Source organism: Empidonax traillii, unplaced genomic scaffold (genome assembly GCF_003031625.1).
Source record: "Empidonax traillii isolate 1590-97213 ecotype Southwest subspecies unplaced genomic scaffold, ASM303162v1 scaffold77:size1270838, whole genome shotgun sequence".
Classification (NCBI taxonomy): domain Eukaryota; kingdom Metazoa; phylum Chordata; class Aves; order Passeriformes; family Tyrannidae; genus Empidonax; species Empidonax traillii.
Window position 1 is genome coordinate 177,552 of NW_020955270.1, and position 19,333 is coordinate 196,884.

At 36.0% G+C, this 19,333-nt stretch overlaps 1 protein-coding gene across 1 annotated transcript in view; it reads left to right on the forward strand.

Moving 5' to 3' along the window:
* HCN1 (hyperpolarization activated cyclic nucleotide gated potassium channel 1) overlaps window positions 1-19,333 on the forward strand; it is a 197,192-nt gene that overhangs the window by 109,798 nt on the left and 68,061 nt on the right. The window contains exon 4 of the mRNA XM_027880861.1: window positions 16,068-16,286. Coding sequence (XP_027736662.1) covers window positions 16,068-16,286 — 219 coding nt within the window. The remainder of the gene's footprint in view (window positions 1-16,067; window positions 16,287-19,333) is intronic.

The window sequence follows — 19,333 nt, forward strand, 5'->3', positions numbered from 1 at the left end:
TGTTTGATAGAAATTCTAGGGAAAAATAACAGACTTCATAAAGCATGTCTTAAGCCGCTTCTCAAGTAAAAAAATGTAAACTGAAGTAAAAACATGAATTGTACCTGTCATGTTTTAGAACCTTGTATCTCTCATTTGCCCAACCATGAATATTCAGGAGGAGTTATAAGCACCTCATGGCAAAATGCAGATTCCCTGTTGTAGAAGAGAGTGTTCCCTTTGTTCTGGGGAAGCTGAATCAGTATATTTTGCTCTGTCTTTTCAAAAGTGTTTATCTGCATGTAGTGGTATTCCAGGTTGAACTGGGATATCAGTGTGAAACAATTATTGTGAAGTAGCTCTCCATGGGTGGCCTTTGCTCTTGCTATTGGAATATCCAAAAACTGAACTCTCGGAAAATTTATGCCAGATTTCCCAGAATAAATCCAGATGTAGATGTATCCAGATGAATACCACTCATATACAGCTGTTCTTCAGCAAATTTTACTGGTTTCCCCTACTAACCTATATTAATATGTACAGTCTAATTCTTGATCCATATGCTTTAAGACTGCATAAAAACTTGTTTTCCACAAACTGCATATTTTTGCTAAGGGGTCATTATCACAATCACATTTTCTCAAGAGCCCTGATTTTGCTGCTTTTAACTGAGGGGGTTTTCCATATCAAATTTGAACTTTCTACACATGGATATTCAGCACCTGACTTGTTCTAATATTTAAAGTACATCTGGAGAGAAGTCTCTATTGGGATGAAATTAGACATAAAAAATGGCCACCTGAAATTGCACATTTAGAATGCCTACATTTCACATTAGAAAAAAATCAAAGCAAGATACTTTGTTCTGGTTCACATAATTCTGTACAAAGGCACTTTGATATATCAGAAACTTGACATGTAGTCCTGTGTCCACCAGGCCTATATCAGTAGTCCATAGGGTCTGTAAACAGGATTCCCAAACTCTCAGAAGGAGAAAAGAGGGTATCATAACAAGTCCCTCCATGGAAATTTTAATATTTCATCCTTTCACTTTAATTTGAATTTGAATGAAGCTAAGAACTAAACAAGCATAATTCCCTGTAAAACTGGAAGTCTCCACTTGCATCCACTTCTGGTTACCAAAACATGAGGAAAGCAGGAAATACGTGGCATAATGTTTTCTTTCATTTTTTTTAACCAACTGATTTTCCTTCATGTCTGAAATGGTTTTGCCCATACTTTTTATACTTATAAGCCAGAGATGTACACAACTCATTGGGATTTAGGCTGCATGTATTTCCCTGTTTTAAAAAAATAGGATAATTTTCTTTAAGATTGCTACCATCCATCCACTTTCTGCTCTTCCTGCTTTCTGCACATATACTCATTTAAGCAGACTCAACCTGAACTGATTCAAATAAAGTTATAAAACTTTCAGAAAATGTAATTTAATAAAAATTATAGAAAGGATTTTTGTACAGGAGAAATACAATATTATTCCACAGTTTTTATATTATCTGAAATAAGCAGCATCTTAATAAATGTTACTATTAGTGAGTAAATTTTGAATACTTCTAGATATTGTGTGTACAGATGCTTACCTATTACTTGTAAGAGTAAACAGTGAATACTTTTTGTATCAATAACTTTAATCATTAAATGCCCTAAATATATTTTGCTTTCTGTCTGCTATCTGGATTTTTATGTTTGTTTCATTTACTCTTTAGAAGGTATTACTGATAACATAAGGAAAAGAACAAAGCCCTGTGGTGAGACTTTTTCTGGTCCATGTACCAATTTTAATAATTTGTGTTGGGTTACTTTTCCTCATGTGAGAGGATAAACAATATTACCATTAACAAAATTATTAACATCTATTCAAAATAACCTGCTATAAATAATGTACTGATCTATTTAATTTAGCTGTAAAAATAAACCAGTTTTCCCCAAGTTTCAAAAAAAATTACTGGGTTTTTTTCTCTGTTTTGAATGGCTGGGGTTTACTACAAAAGGTTCATGACAATGTCCCTTTAAGAGGATTGGAGCAGAGAATAATGTGCACTATAAGGTGTAGTTAATACAATATTACATACATTTTGTGGTATTGCTAACATGAGAGAAGTGCTTTGAAACATTCTCTTTGAAAGTCAGCAGCTGGCATTTGAATGAGACAAGAAGATAATACCCATATTCTTCACTGATGACTAATGTTCCTTTTCCAGTCCATCTCATACCATTTTAGTCACTATATTTGGTTTTGTATGTTTGGAAGGAGATGACGTTAGCTTGCATTTGAGGGTAGCCTAGCATTTTGACAGTAGTAATTATAATCAAAAAAGGATTATTTGTATTGGTATAGATAGGGAGGGACTTGACATGACTGGTTTTGAACACCTTTCTACTTAGAAGTGATATTTTCAAGTGGAGTCCACTCAGACTGATAGTTCAGTATTACAAAGAGTAACTGAGTACTGATCAGGAATAAAGGCAGTGCACCACTCATTTGTCACTCTTTACAGTAATATGTAATATCCCTATGCTTATCTTGAAGAGTAAAAACCTTAAAATTTATCTCTTGGTGCAACTAGAATGGCAAATCTAAACTCAATTAAATTTTGCTAAAATAGTTGACAAAATATTTGAGGGAGTTTCCCCTTTATTTTAATAGGTTTTTCTGGTGTTCAGCAATTAAGTTATTACATGATAAAAAACTTTGGTGGGAGAAAAATAAATACAACTCAGATTTGTTTGAAAAGAAAATACAAGAGCTCACCCTGGAAAGGTACACTCAAGAGCAATGAGCAGGCATGCTGTGTTTCCAGCAGACAAGGAGAGATTTAGCTCTGTAATTTTTTTGACCTATGCATTTATCTCTATGTGAGCTCTCATAACCCTTACCATTCACCTAAATGCTGCCAGTCCTGTACCTTCATCTCTATATATTAAACACAGATGTAATACAGAATAGTTAAATACACCTTTGCCTTCTTAGTGTCTAACACTGATTGTCTTAGCTTTACTCTTGCATCAAGACCATCCCGTTGTTACACGCACTTTTGGGCATATAAAACTTTTAAAGAAATTAGTTAATTTCTGAGTTGTATGAATAAGCAGGAATGAGGTTCCCTTAGGTTTTTGCAGTCTGTATCTTGACAAAGAAGCTGCTAATGCAAAGAATAACATGTAAATGCTGACAGGAAGTGCATCTGGAGAATGTCACATGCCCTCAGTCGTAGTGGTGCACTGCTCCTAAGTGTATTGTAGATCAATAAAAGATATTAAGCAAGCCATCTTATTTGAATTGTGAAGGAAAACCACACACACACACAGAGGATACGGGGAGGAGATAGAGGGAATCAGACAGTTCAATAGAAATATAACATCTGAACCAGAAGTGGGCTTTTTTTTTAGGCATGAGCCAGTGCACATGATTTGAGGAAACATAAAGTTGGCATATGTACAGATAAATAAAAGATGAAGGATTTCTGGGGTTTAACAAAGCTTGTTGGTTTTATTCTTTTGCTTTTAAAATCTTTCAGACGGTATAAGAAAGTGCTGGCTTATATAGATAACGAACAGACATCTGCACACAGACTATCTAGAAAATATTCTTAAAAATTTTTAATGAGTAATAATGTTAAAGACAGAAAAATACCATTTAAATTATTCACTTACAGTGGTGACACTGAATACAAAATCTGAATTAGAAACTAAATATGTATGGTATCAATTAAAACCTCATCCACACACAACAGAATGGGTGTTTCTAATCAGTAATTACTCTTAATTTATTTTAAAATATAGTAGAAAAAGCCATGGCATTTTGCTGCTTTGAATAATGAAAGTTGTTTTGATGCATTTGCATGGTAGATAACACAATTTTGGGGTAAATATATGCCATTTCCTTAGAATCTGAGTCCTTCAATATGTTGCCAGTTTAACATCCTTTTCAACCTTTTTCAAGCAAAGTAAATGCCGTGCTTTCAATGAATGGATATATGAATATGTGCCCTGAATCAAAGAACTCCTTCTCTCCCTGTGTGCTCTCTGCTGGATAACTTTATCCGTATAAGTAAATAATTATGATGTTTGCATTCTAAGCATTCCTCTGTCCTCATTAAGTATCTTTTTTTGTCTCTCACCTGCTCCTATCTGTGGTTTATGATACCATCTCACTGTGGTGTGCTTACATCAAAGCCAGTGTGCTGGAACTGAATTCACCTAGTAAAATCTCCAACACCTCTGACAGAGCCCCGCTGACTTTTCTCAGACTTGCAAGGGCAAACTCATGTCCTGATCTCAATGTAAAGTTCAATTGCAAGAGAAAAACCATGGATCATAAAATCAAAGCAGAACATGAGAGAAGATACTGTTCTTAAGAATTTTATTTTCTCCACGGGATTGGAGTAAGGAAGAAACAGGGAGGCAAGTGCATCCAATAAAACAGAGGCATGCTCAGTAGGGGAGCTCAGGAAGATAATGGATGCAGCTTTAGCTGAATAAGATCGTGGGCAGGTTATGGAGAGAGAAACTCTCCCCTGGAGGTGATAAAGAGCACCTGCATTAACATTCTACTCTGAATCACCATCTGCATGAGTCTGATTTTTACTGACTGCCAACTCACTTAGCCATCAAAGTGAAGCACCTGAAGTCAGTTGATGTGAAGTTTTAGGTTGCCTTCCTCTCTTATTGCCAGTTCTCACAAAAAAAAACCAAGACAAATTGGGCCACTGGCCATTGCAGATATCCATGTGTAAACAATGCAAAAATGCAATGCACCTGTTCATTTTCCGTTGCTCAGGGCTGTGGAGTTCCTACTGTGTCTCTCTCCCTCAAACATCTCTGCTAGATATCCCATGACTGGCCTCCCCCCAGGGTTTGTCCTCTAGGCTGGGCTGTCTGCCTTAGCCTTACCCATTTCAGATAGAGCATTTTTATCCTCAGCATCTAGGCTGAGGAACCTAGACTCCTTTGAACTACTCACCAGGTGTATGTTTTCATTGCTCTGCAGGATAATTTTGTGGATCATCCTGTAATCAAAGCATGCAGTTTACCTCTTAATCACAGCAAGAGACTTTCTTACTTTTTATGTTGCAGCTATGAAAGTATCCCATTTGCTTTCCAAGCATTTCTTTAGAGTTAAACGGGATTACCATTGCTCCATGGATGAAATAGTTGTTTCATAAATGCATACTATGGAACTTTGAGAAGAAAAGTTGGCTAAGAAAAGTTAGACCCATGAAAACTAAGTAATTTATGACTTTGTCCTTTTTTGTATTCCCTAATCTGTGAAGAAAAGGTGTGGAACACTGGTTCCTGTTTATGACTTGGCCATTGTGCTTTCTGAATTTGATTCTTCAAAGTATTTTTCCCCTTCTCTTTAGATAATAAAAATCTTAGTGGTGGTGGATAGTTTAGAACAAGTATGAATATCTTTGAACTGCTATTTCTCTGATCAGCGACAAATAAGGCATTCATTTGAAAATGTGATAGTAAGAGAGGTTATATACCACATGGTCACTAATCAGGTAAAAATAATGCAGTTTAGCAGTCTTAGAGACTGAAATTGAAATTAGAATTATACATCAGTGGCTTTAGTGCACCTCACTTTTGGATGAAGAATCTTAGAATCGGTTTGGGTTGGTAGGAACTGTAAAGATCATCTACTTCCAACCCCCCTACCATAGGCAGGGAACTTTCCACTAGTACAGATTTCTTAAGGCCCTGTCCAGCCTGGCCTTGAGCACCTCAAGGTGTGGGGCATCCACCACTTTTCTGCGCAGCCTGTTTCAGTGCCTCACCACCCTCACAGTACAGAATGTCTTTATATCTCTAATATCTGAGTGTCCCTGGTGGTGCAGTGGCTAAACCACAGCGTTGTCAATGCTGAGATCTGGGTTCGATTCCCGGTTAGGACACTCCCCGAGCAGATGGAGCTCGCTAGCCCTGTAAGGCAATCCATCTACGTCCTGAGGACCTCGCTGCCACCATCCAAGCGTGCTTGGCCCCGGCAGATGAACCTCAGGATTAAAGGGTGGGCTCAGTTCCGCGCACACTGTGTCTCACCTAAAAAATCCAATGCGCAGGCTGGAAGGTGGAAAGACCTTCCCCGGTTCTTTGTTCGCGAAGAGACTGGCCATTATATAATATCTAATCTAAATCCACTCTCAGTTTAAACCCTTTTCCCCTTGTCTTATCACTACATGCCTTCCTAAAAAGTTGCTCTCCCTCTTTTTCATAAGCCCTCTCTAAGTATTGGAAGGCTGCTATAAGGTCTTCCCAGAGCTTCTCCAAGCTGAACAATCCCAGCTATCCCAGCCTGTCTTCACAAGGGAGGTGCTCCATCCCTTTGGTCGTCTTTGTAACCCTTCTCTGGGCTTGCTTCAACAGATAGGAAAATAGAAGGAGAAAAGAGGAAAATAATCTAAAGATAAACTGAATGTGTGGCTGCATCCAAGTTAATGATTGAACTGTTGCGAGTTTGTTCAGGTGGGACTGACAAAGTGGCCATGTAAAGTCTGGCCCCTTTCCAAGAGTGGAAAAGAGCAAATGTCCAGGGAAGATCAAATCACAGCAAGCACAGAGTAACGTTTCCTTCAGTTTTCAGACATTTGCAGCTGAGGGACTTCTGGATAAAGAGCTGGTGTCCAGATGTTTAACAACTATCGCTATGTGTTTCTTCCATTAGTCCATCCAATCATTTTTGACTGCATGAGAGTGTTCATATTTGTCCAGAAGCATGGGCATGGCGTCACCGCATCATGACTCTGACATACTGTCACGGCTTTGAGCTGACCTGCATGGCTGTCCTTGGTGGTTCACCCCACACTGAAGGGACTTTACCTGAGAAAGCCCAGAGTGATTGAGTGAGCATGGGCTGATGGCTGTACAGGGATGTCCCCATCTATAAGACCTGGAAATGGGACCTGGGTGCTCCTCACCTCTTAGGTGAGGAATACTAAAGGGTCAATATGGTGCTCTGTTAACTCCCTCAAGGATGTTAAAAGAGGAGCATGTTCCCCTTACTTCCTCTCAGAGTATGAAGTTCATACTCCAAAGATCAGGACATTCTTCTATGATTCAGGCTAACCTTCCTCTGCTAGAGAAGGGAAATGTTTTTTTATGACTCACTCTGTCTTTTTTTTTTTTTTTTTAATGCCTAGACATCATTTTGTGGGTGGTATTTAGGCTGCTAAATCATTTTTTCTTTGTATAATTTTATTACCTATATTATGTTATTACTTTGAATATCTTGCAGACTCTGGTAAGCACCTGCAGCTTTAGGGCATCTGAGTTTAAGAAAAGGTCATTAGTAAAACTCAGATGAGTTCTCAGAAAAAGAAAAGCCTCTGACCTAGATCCAGCCTACTTGCTTTGACACTGAGGTTTGTTCTTTTCATAGAGCCAAAATAGATTTTCTCTGCAGAACTACTTTGCTTCCTGCTGTCACTGCCTAATAAAATAATGCTCAGCTTTTTGTAGGACATAGTTTCATCCATTTAATAAAGGATTGTGATTTACAAAAAAAAAAGCTGACCCGCCTCTTGAGGGTTCAGATATCTAGAAAGGTAATTTCCTGAAGAACTGTAAACTAACTAGATGCAGTCTAAAGTCTCAAAGACATCAGGTTAGAAAATGTATTGAAAAACTGATGAGAAAAGTACTGGCTAATTGGGAAAAAAAAGCAGCTTAACATTAGCACTGGTTCTCAGCCTTAAAAAATACATTGCTTAAAGAGAAATAAAATATGGTAAAAATTATATCCTTAGACTAAGCAGAAAAATATTTGAATTAGCCTATGTGGTACCAAGCATCACTTTACCGGGGAAAAAAATCATGTTTTTTAAAACACTGGAATCAGGAAATCCCGAATCCCAGTTCAAGTGCTTATGCTGGTTCTCTCTGTCAAAGTAGCATTGGTTCACCTTGATTCATTTTTAAGCAGATTAAAGCATATGCAGACTCTTTATGAGTGGATTATATTAGACCATTTTAATCTACTGTAATCCACTACTTCTGTCTTTTTTTCCCTAAGGACACGTTCTTACAAATATTTACAAAGAAAATTTATTTAACTGGAGTTTGCTTCTGTATAGAAGAAGGATGGAAGTGTTTCTTGCAAAACCAGACTTCAAATGTTTTGAGATGTTCTTAGTGAGAAAGCACTGGGTTACCATTATTTTGTGCATATCTGTCTGTGTAATTTTCAAGTTATGTATCAAGTTTGCCAAGCCATTTCCTAGTGATAGCCTTTTCTGCCACTTGCGAAGTTAGTTGTTTCCTTCCTTTTTCAATGTAGCTTCAAAATCATTTTGATTCAAAGAGAATGGTGATAGCATTCAAAAAGCTCAATGTCCACTCCCAAATCCATATAATTTTCATTTGTCGTTGTATTTGATATTGGATGCTTCACGTAGTTTGCTATCTAGTCTGATGTTCACATAATAGAGAGATGCAGTTCCTTCAGTCAAGTTCCCTTTCCTAAATTGGTTGCAAATATTGTCTGTGGTGGTGGAGATTCTTCCTAACAATTTTCAGTAAAGCAGTACTCTGTGGAGTCACGAGTCAGGTTTATGTCACTTCACTCCTTCAGCTGTTTCCCAGAAATGCTCTATATTAAGCCAACATTATCATCTGCCTATTCTTGACTATCAGATAGCCACTGTTGAAAATTCAAAGCTTTGCTCGGTGATTGGATTATAAAAGCATTTCATAAATGGTTTGATTCAATGCTTGAGTCTTGTTTAGTAAACTGTTTTACATCATATCCAGCTCCTTTCACCAAATGAAAGGAATAGAAGTCTTTAATTGCACAGTGAGTTTTTACCTCTCCTGAACAGTGCTATTTCATGAAAAAGGTTTCTCACTGAAAATGTTTCCTGTTGTTGTTTTTTCTTTACTTGTAAGAAAGTGTTTCTTTCCGGGATGCATTGTTTGCCCAGTGAAATTATGTTTACTAAAAAGCTGTAGATGTACTTGTTTTGATCACTTATTGTGACCACACAGTTCTTACTGTGATTACAGCATATTTTCCCATTGGCAGACAATGTGTATCTGTTCCAGTCAGTTCCTTGTAAACAATGGTACTTAAGTTTATTACAGGGTCAAAAACCAGAATGATTTTAATGTCAGTCAAACTTTGTGTGTTATTAGATTGGGAAACAAAAGGTGTCTTGACCAAATTTTTTGATTACTCCATAAATTTCAATAAAAAGATCTCAAAGAATACATTTGTAGAATCTTTTTTCTTTAATATTTTGTAATAATGACACTGATTTCAAATGCAGTGAAAAGGAATGCTCTACAGAAGCAGTAGTTTTTGCTAAAGATGATGCCACCTAATAAGTTTAAAAAAAGATGTATATAGCCAAAACCTAGAGCCCCCTAATATCCCTCTTGTAGAAGCAGTTCACATCCTATGAGAGTTCTTAAAGGAATTGAAACACAAATCCTTTAAAAATGCCTGATTGCTTCCCTACATTCTAATCTCACTTTTCCAGAAGATGAGCAAGAGATGAAGTAACAGATACAATCTAGAAGAATTCTTTAACCAGTATTCATCCCTTAGTTTGTCACTGGCTAATTGACATGGGGTATGCACTGATACTGATAGATTAAGCATGCCCAGGTAAGTTTTTTCTTTCGGAATTCCGTTGCTCCCACAACCTGATTCCATAAAACTGGACTAGTTATTTACCAAGGCAAGGTGGCCTCAGGTAAACCTGTGCTAACTCTCAGATTGGTTCAGGAGCTGTTTTGGAAGGTATTAATTGGCCTGAGACAAACCCACAATTTTCTGAAAAATTACGAGTATAGGCAATCAAATTCCCTGAAGGCAAAAGTTTCCTAGCATTGTTAAATTTTCACATGGGAAAAACAGACAAAGTTTGTACTCATCATATTTGACTTTAAACTTTATTAAAGCTTTCTAATGTCTTTGCAAGCTTAAATGTCTATAAAAATTCTTATTAAAATAAACCTTTGTAATGGACTGTTATATTACTTGAGATTCATGCATTACAAACTTTTTTCAGTCATCTGGGTTCAGTTAAGGGAGCACAGTGACCAGGTAAAAAGATGAGTCAGAGTGAGCTGATTCACAGGCAGAAGAATAGAGAAAGCATTTTTCACATAAGATTTAATTATTATTTTGTAAGTTTGTAAATATACAGCTGTGGAATCTCACAATTGTATTTCTAGCCACAGATAAAAATGAACAGTACTGAAAAGTGTACAGAGAAGCCTCCCCTATGAGATTCTGAGCATATCTTCTTATGTGAGCCATCCTTTTGAGTGCAATGGGCCTATTAGTTTAAATATAATAACTCAAATATATGTGAAAGACCAGGCTGTGTACATAACCCAAATATCTGGTCTTCTATTGCTGTTTATGAATTGTCACGCTGATTCTGCAATGAATAGGATTTATCCTTACCTCAAAAAGGTGATCACAAGTAGATATTCTGGCTACTTGCTTTTAATGGGGGAGTATATTAGCAGGTACATATCTGGGGTTTTTTACATCAGGAAAAGAATCAAAATAAAAGAAAAGATCTGTTATGCTACATTGTTTTTGTTTGATGGCTAGTACCAAAGTCATAGCACCAAAAATGAACAAGCTATAATGACAGACAAGTCACATAACTCTGAACAGAGTAAATACATAATAGTCATTGCTTTTCCAGTCAAACTTCTTTTCCTGTGGAATGCAATGCCAAACACTTTCTAATTTTTTTCTGCTAGTACTGCTTTTGAAACTATATGCTGAGTCACTTGCACCATCTGTTATCTGTGCACATATCAGCAGAGAGAAAATGTTGAGAATTTTCTGAAGACATCTGCTTGAGCTTACCAATTCAGGGTTTTTTTTTCTTAAATCATATGTACTTACACACTTCCTAAAATATACTCTTCTTCCTCACACTTCTTAAGAATTTGAGAACAGCAAAATTTTTAGTCTTCCAAGTCTGATCCCACCTTGCCTTTGTTTACTAGTTTTAGAAAACAAGTTAAACTTAGTAAGAATACCTGTGATAAGAAGTAGAAGTTTTACAGGATAATGCACCATGGTATGAGTTTTGAAACAGTAAATATTGCACAACTTTCCCACTGGCCAACTTGGCTATTCATTGTGGAATTCAAACCACTTCTTTAAAAGATGAAATGCTGAGATGAAATTTTGCTGCCATTTCCTGTCTGAGATTTTAATTAATGTGTAATTCTAAGGTAATGTATTATATCAGAGGCAGAAAATTATGCAGCCTACTGATGGAAAAGTATATAAACTATAAATCTATATCAAAATATATATCTAGATTACTGCTTTGAGCTTTCTTCAACTTTTGAAGTCCCACTCCTAATTCTACATTTATTTTGTACAGTAACTTCCTGTGACAATGCTTAAACCAGAGGGCTTTCTTACAGAATGTCAAGCTGCCTCCACAGTGATAAATTATATCCACTTTTGATGGACACCAGGGTGGTTTAGGAGCTACCTACTCTGTCCATAGTATTAATCTTGGTTGGGTTTCAGCACAGGACAAGCTCATGCCAGCTGCCTACAAGGAATGGTTCCTCACCTTACATCCGATCTAAAGTAGACCTGCTGTTGTTTGGGATAATGTTATGTGGCCACCATCCCACACACCAGGGGCATTTCTAACAGCGAAGCCATGTGAAACGAGTTCTAGAGCTTGGAAGTGCTTTTTGCTACGTTTTAATTTACTAGAATAGCCCATAACTACCTATATCCTATGAAGATCTTCCTTCCTTCAGATATCACTTACTTTCAGAAGAACCCTAGGACAATGGTAGGCATTGAATGAATGTGTCTGAGTGATAACAAGGCAAGCTCTTTTGGACAAGCTACTTCACTTCCGCATTTCTACTACAATTTTGAAAGATAGAGTGAGAATGATTTCAAGATCCTTGTAGAAACCATTTCACGTAATTATTAAGTCAGTCTTTGCTGCCTGATTGTAAAGCATGCCCTTGCAAACTGACAGGACCATTTCTGTGACACCTGCAGTGACTGTGATGTGAAAGAAAAAAGGAACTGAAGCAAAAATGAGGAAACCATTACTGTTTGCAATAGTTTCCTTGGTACAAGATTTCTAAATCAATTTACGTCTCAGCGCAAGGATATGGCTGAGCGAAGATAAACTGTGCCTGAGGGAATGACTATAATATGGGAGTGGAAAAAATTTCCTGATGAAAACCTCCACTGACTACAGTAAAATACAAACCCTTTCTTAATCCACTGAGAAAAATAATTTGCCTTTTATTGTTGTCCCTTAGAAGGTGCCATGTGATCTTTCTGTGATTTATTTCCTTTGATCTGAAAAGCTAATATTACAAACAGATATTTGTATGTCTTGTATGAAATTATGGGACAAACCATAGCATTCTGTGGTGAAGGAAAAGTCTGAGAAACAGATTTTTAAGAATCAGAAGTGCCTTATAATTAATATATTCTTCAGGATAACTGCAAAGTTGACATACATAGATACTTACAGAACTAACTGAAAATGATCAGTGACCACTGCTTTCATAAATGTGAGGATTTCCTAATGTAATCAAGCTAGATTATGTAATCAAACCCTGGATAAATACCTTTGGTATTTCTCACAATTACAGTCTTTAATAGTTTTTTCAAATTAATGTCATTACATTTAAAACTTTTTAAACCGATTACTGCTAATCTGGAAACAGTGATCAACCCATTGTCAACTAAGAAATTAAACACCCTTTTTTATTAATTAGTAGTTGATTTTTTCAGCTTGTAGAAGTTTGTGGTTGCTTTAAAAAACAAACAAACAAACAACAACAAAACAAAACCTATACATTAAACCCAGAAAGTGACTGAAACATTTAATGTGTATTTATATAAATATTACTATTTAGGGTTATATTAAAGAAAAGATGACTGTATAAACACAGGATATTTTATTTTATTGAGTGGGCTTTTATTAACTCAGGAATATTATCTGTGAATGTATTATGTAAAAATCTCCTTATGATGCAGTTGCAAAACTGCTTCTTATTAAAAAAATAAAATATCACTGTAGGCTGGTAGCAGAGGAATGGCCACATCTCACTTTTGTACAGTAAAGAGCAGCATATTGGAACAGGATTGTGGAAAATTCCAACCTCTCACAATGCAACAAAATTAGAGTTACTCTAGAGTATAACCCTTAGGTTATACAATACAAATAGGAAAATATTTAAATAATTATTATTTCATTTAGTAGCATTGGTTGTAACATACATGATGATTTGACATTAGAATCAATGGGTTTTTAAGTGGTTTGTATATGGAATAAGTCATTGAACAACACAAGTAACTGTACTGAAATTTGTACCCTCCACAATGGTATTTGCTGAATATGATTTAAAAAAAAAATCCCCCTACAAACTAAATAGACCAGTGTTTGCAACTGGTTGTGTAAGAACCCTTCGATTATTAAGGAAAATAAACAAAAAAGCATGGGCAAGTATTTTCAGCATCAAGATCCTCAGACAAATCAAAGTTGAATTCAAATGCTTTTTTATTAGTTTTTGAGGCTTTTTTTCTGCTTCTTCTAAAGCCTTTATACCTATCTGAGAACTAGCTGTTCAGGATGTTCACAAATGTCTGAAATGTGCCTAGCCTATAACAAAGTCTCTAACAAACTACACAGTAACAGCTGATGCTGCTTGTATAACAAACTGGCCATTCGAGATAGCTTTGACCTCCACTTTGGATTCAGATTCAGTCATGACTGTCTGAGGTGCTGAATCACACTTTGGCTTAGATATACATACACACATATAAAGGGAGCTACGTAGTTAACGTTTGTTTATTTTGTTGTACATTTCCAATTTTTTTCTTCTGTCATTACAGCTCATTTATTCCCTCATGGTACTACTTCTTAAGTAGTGTTTAATTTATTTTCCACTTGTCTTGTTACTCTGTTAGGAGGAAACACTTTCTATTTTGTTTCTTCCTGCTTTTTCATTTCCATTTTCTTATTCTTTCTTGAGATGATGGTATTTTACTCAAAACTGTGATTGACAGACTTGGGAAGTACCTCAGTCATGAAATAAAATCCACCAGTGTTTGAATTACTCTAAGACTTTGATGTAAAAATATAATTTTATAGGAAGTATTATAATTGAGATTTATCACACCAAAGGAATGATAGAAAATATTCATAGAGAGGATCAAGATCGGCTTTTTTTTTTTGTTAATATTTATAATAGTTATGCTAAAAAATACAGTTAAGGAGCAAGATCCACTGTAAAGAGCTCTGCAAGAAGAGACAGTTTAATCTTACAGCTTTGTGAGTAGTATGACTTTAATAATGCTACTTTGTAGCCTTTAAAAAACCTAGACATATTTCTTCTAACACTCATTTTGTTGTTTTTCCCAATAAAATCTATATAAAGATGTAACTGCTAGAGAATTTGATATAGGTCTTGGGGAATTTGCATTAAAATACCTGCAGTGATCCAGAAGGCAGGAATTTTCTGTGGCTCTTTCATTTGCTGAGTATTTTTAAAGGTCTTAAGCAATAGGAAATTTATTTCCTCATTACTTGCTGAAACCTACCTGATTCCCAGCAATCTAAGATAATTTTCTTTTAAAAAAATGTTTAAGTATAGATGGTCAAAACCTATTCCTTAGATATATTTATGACACAAAATTTTGACTTGTGAAGATAGCAACAGCTCACAAATCCAAAAAGATTTAACTTACTAAGTGAAACAAGTACAGAGGAGCCAATAATTAGTAAATTATTGCCTAAGTGAATAAATAGTTCCTATGTCATCCTCAATACAACTAGTGGCTGCTTATTTTCTGTTACCAGTTATTTAGGCTAATTGGGGATCTAGAAAGAGCATTTTAATAAATGTAAAGCACAAAGGTAGTTAGTAACCTTGGTAAGAGGGCAAGCCTGAAGCTCTTTTAGAAATAAAAGCATTTGAGTAAAGCTTATATTAGTGGAAGAGAGACATAAATATTGGTATTTCATATATAAATTTTATATATAAATGTTACTGGTGATTTGGAGACTCTTTCATGCTAGTAGGATTATTTTTGGTCTTTTATATTATACACTATATTGTATAGTTATCGAATATTTCAAATGTCATCCCAGTTCTTTCTTCTTCACTTTGTTATTTTTTAAATTGTTCTCAGTTCTTTTTGTGATAAATTCAGTGTTTTCTCATGTGTGCTGCATGCCTGCAAGCACAGTTTGTTTCCCTATTCTTTTTCATTCCTTTGGCAAGAAAAATAGAAAAACCTGACAAGGAGTCCCATGGCTTTTTGGAATGTGTTAAGGTGTCTGTTTTTCTCTGGGAACAGCCTCTTTGACTTTCTGCCAACACCTTTGCAGTTTTAAAAGCTTGTGAGTGAAGTGTCGTCTCCTTCTAATCTCACAGAGAGAATGAAAAGGGGTAGCTACACATTAGAAATACAGGGCTTAGGTATTCACCTTTTTTGGGGGGGGACTGAGTTGCACAGAATGTGTCTATGAATACAGATGATGCAGAATAAGCAGATATCTTTTCAATTGAGATTATTCTGGTATAAACACAATATTACAAGAAAAAATCAGGATAAGCAGACATCACAACAAATAATACGGTTTTTTTTCTGTCCTTGAAAAGTGAAACAGCTAGTAAGGTGAATGTGATTGCATTTTAAAACTAAGAGTTCTGAAAAGAAAGAAATAACATAGGCCATTGGAATATGTTCAAAATACTGCCTTATTGTGCTTGGTAAGTCTGCATGCTAAGCTTTTTCTGGACTGTAAAATAAAATTGACCTTTAGTCTCCTTGCAATTTGGTTAACACCCATGTTTAAGAATACAATCACGTATTAAAAATAGTCAATTTTATTTCATCTCAGTGTGCTATCTGTCAGAATCCCTGATGCTTTATATAATGATTAATTTAGAAGGAATATCTCTTCTTAAGCATATAGGATACATCACCAGGCCCTTTTTTCAGAGCCAGCAATCTATGATCCCACTATACAGGTACAAATGTATTTCTGCCTTCAGCTGCTTGCAGGCTCAGCCACCTGTCTCTTTTCTTGCAGAATGATTCCTGGGGAAAGCAGTATTCCTATGCACTCTTCAAAGCCATGAGCCATATGCTCTGCATTGGTTATGGAGCCCGCGCCCCCGTCAGCATGTCCGACCTGTGGATAACCATGTTGAGCATGATTGTGGGGGCTACTTGTTATGCCATGTTTGTTGGTCATGCCACTGCCCTCATTCAGTCTCTGGATTCCTCACGACGACAATATCAAGAAAAGGTAACCCATTTTCTCATAACTCCTTAAGTTTACAGGTTAATGGGATGTTTTAACTGTGGAAAAGGCAGTATGAGTTTATATGAAATAATCTAGTAGTGTCTGAATCCTGTGGCAGATGTCATTGAACCCAAAGGAATTCAGAAGACTCCATAAGGTCAATATATTTCTGCATGAATCCACTGTCCTTAGAGAGTAAACAGTTCTTGATATTCAACTTTGTTTCATGAAAACTCAGTTTCCCTCATTCAGACTGCTTTGTACCCCCATGCTACACGCTATAGCTACTTGATCTAGGTAGCTTGGAGCAAAGGCCTTGAGCTTGGTAGCATGGGCAAGTCTGTACAATTTCCTGTCCTTCCTTTGGAGTGCAGTTCAGGGATCACCTTGAACATGTCAAAAGGATGTCCTTTAAATGACAGTGAGACCAAATCAACTAGTTTTGTTTGTGACTTCCTCAGAGAAGTGCTTAGAAGAGGCCTTCGTGTGCTTTGTAACAGTATTGTTTACATGCAAATCCTTGACATGTAAGGTCCTCTCCAAGGTCAAAAAGTACTGGTCAAAAGATAGAAAAGTAGAAAGAGATTGGTAGAAGCTAGTTCTTTATGAAACGGGAAGAAAAAAGTTGTTTGAGTCCATGTAAGTAAGATGGGAATTTAAGAGTTACAGGTTACAGGGTAGGAACTTTCTGTAATGAGTAGTAATTAACACTGCCAGTTAAATAAAACTGTCAGTATAATAAAAAGCAGAGACAAGTGTGAATGAAGGTATGAAACTAGGAGTTAAGGCTAGGAATGATGGCATAAGGAATAAAGGATCAGAATGAACCTCAGCCAGAGACAATAAGGATGTGCAAAATTACTGAGGTGTTTAAAAGATAACAAAATTTGTTATTATAGTAAATGGGAAACTGGAGAGGCCATGCCAGGGAAGAGGTCAGCTGAATAAAGTAGTGAAATCAGAGTTCACATCAGCAAATGAGAAACATAGCCTGAGCAATACTATTTGGCATATGTCCATAACAAAGTCCAGAAAGGCAAACTGGGCAGAAAACACATTGTGATGTAACACACACCTGGGGTAGAAACCTGGCAGATAGTGAGTAGAGGAGAGGGTCACCCTAGCACATGCCAAGAATGAAGAGAAATGACCTGAATTTGCTGCGCAAGAAGGAGAGAAAACTGAAAAAAATATTTGGGTTGGATGGATTGGGGCATTTGCTTTACAAAGAGGCAAAGAAGAAGGAAATGATAGTTTGTGGATGAAAAAAGGGTTTACATTCAGTTTTGTTAAGCTCAAATTGCAACACAACCATAGGCTCAGGATATGAGAGAGAGGAAGAGGTAAGGGATTAGCTGATTCAATGCCAGAAAAATTAGCTTGTGACTGACAAAACAGCTGTTTAAAAGAGAAGTTTGCAAGCAAGAAATTTTACACACTGTAGTATCATGAAACATAAGTGAGAATGAGAGGTTTAGAAAGAGAGGATAGGTGAACATTAAAATCTCCAAAAATCTGAGCTGTCAGTGACCATGTGAAACCCCCTTATTTCATCTCCATATAATGTCAAGGGCCAATCCATGCAACCTAACTGGTTTGTTGAGTCTGTTCTGCCAATTGAAAGGAAAGTAATTTTACCCAAACGGGACATTTCTAAGGAGCTGTGGGACAGAAACATTATAACAAGGGACATGAAGTATAACTGCAGCTTCATTAGAGTTTAGGGTCAACATACACACATGCCATACACAGATGTATGAAATAGAAGAAATGTCACTATCCACCTAAAAACTCATCTTAGTCGTTATCCTCAGGCCTTGTTAGCCGCAGCATGGTATCCCAATGTTTTGAGCATCAGAAATATAGCACATGTGTAAATATATCAATACATTATACACTGTGCAGAGTATAGCCAGTTTCATTTGCAGTTTGGTGTAAATTAAAAGCCAGTAGCAGTCAAGCAGTATTGCATTTCTTATATTTTCTCATAATAGCAAACAAAAATGTTCTTTTGTTTCTCGTCTGATTTTATACACACATTTTATTAAACACTTGCATAGAAATATCTGGCATTTTTCAATTCCTGCAATTCTCAACATTTTTATTCCTCTTTTTGGTTTTACTTCTTACTTGTTTCCTGACTTCAGAGGCAAAAAAATTGTATGGCATTGACAATCAGAAATGTAAGAAATAATCCAGAAATTGAATGTTTCTACACTTTAGAGAAATATTTCTCCTTTGCTAGAAGCAGTTTGTAGAGCAGTTATTATGGGCTAGAGTTAAAGGATGTCTTAATTAAAGAACTTTTTTTCTATTGATTTCTGAGACCCTGAAATTATATATATATTATCAACTACAACAACTATGCAGTCTTGTTTGTATATTCTTAACCATTTTTTTATCAGAGTCAAAACGTATTTCGAAATAAATCTTTGATTATGGCCTAAGATTTTGAAGCTATTTCTGTATGTTGCTAATGACTGTTTTATATTTGTCTTTACTCTGCAAATGAGATAAATGGGTATTTCAAAGACCAGTTTGTGCTACCCATTTTGTCAGCATATTTTCTAAAATATTGGCAAATAAAAGTTGATTGTGTTTCACTTACCTGAGATTTGAGAAAAAGGTAAATCAAATCCCCAGCCACTGATTTCAGAGTTTAAATATAATGCATTTTCTATTTTTGCCTAATAATTTGCTTTTTTTTTAATCTGAAATTAAAAAATCAGGACAGTGAGACTTGTTTTGATTTTTTGGGCTTAAGTGCTAGCATCAACTTCTTTTTTTAGACTTGGATATACCTTCGGTTATATATTTCTTGGCTCCACTGTTTTGCTTATAAGAATTACAGAAAACAGTGTAATTAATATGAATTGCTAGGCAACATAGATGATAGTGGGGGTGAAGAAAGAGGTTGTTATTTAATGAATGACATCATAAATGTGTCTGTGAAATGTAACTGAAAGAAAAGGAAAATTATGGTCCTTCTCACACTGAAAGCAGCTAGAAGTGAAATTTGCCAAAATCTTCCTCATTCAGATCCTTCCAAA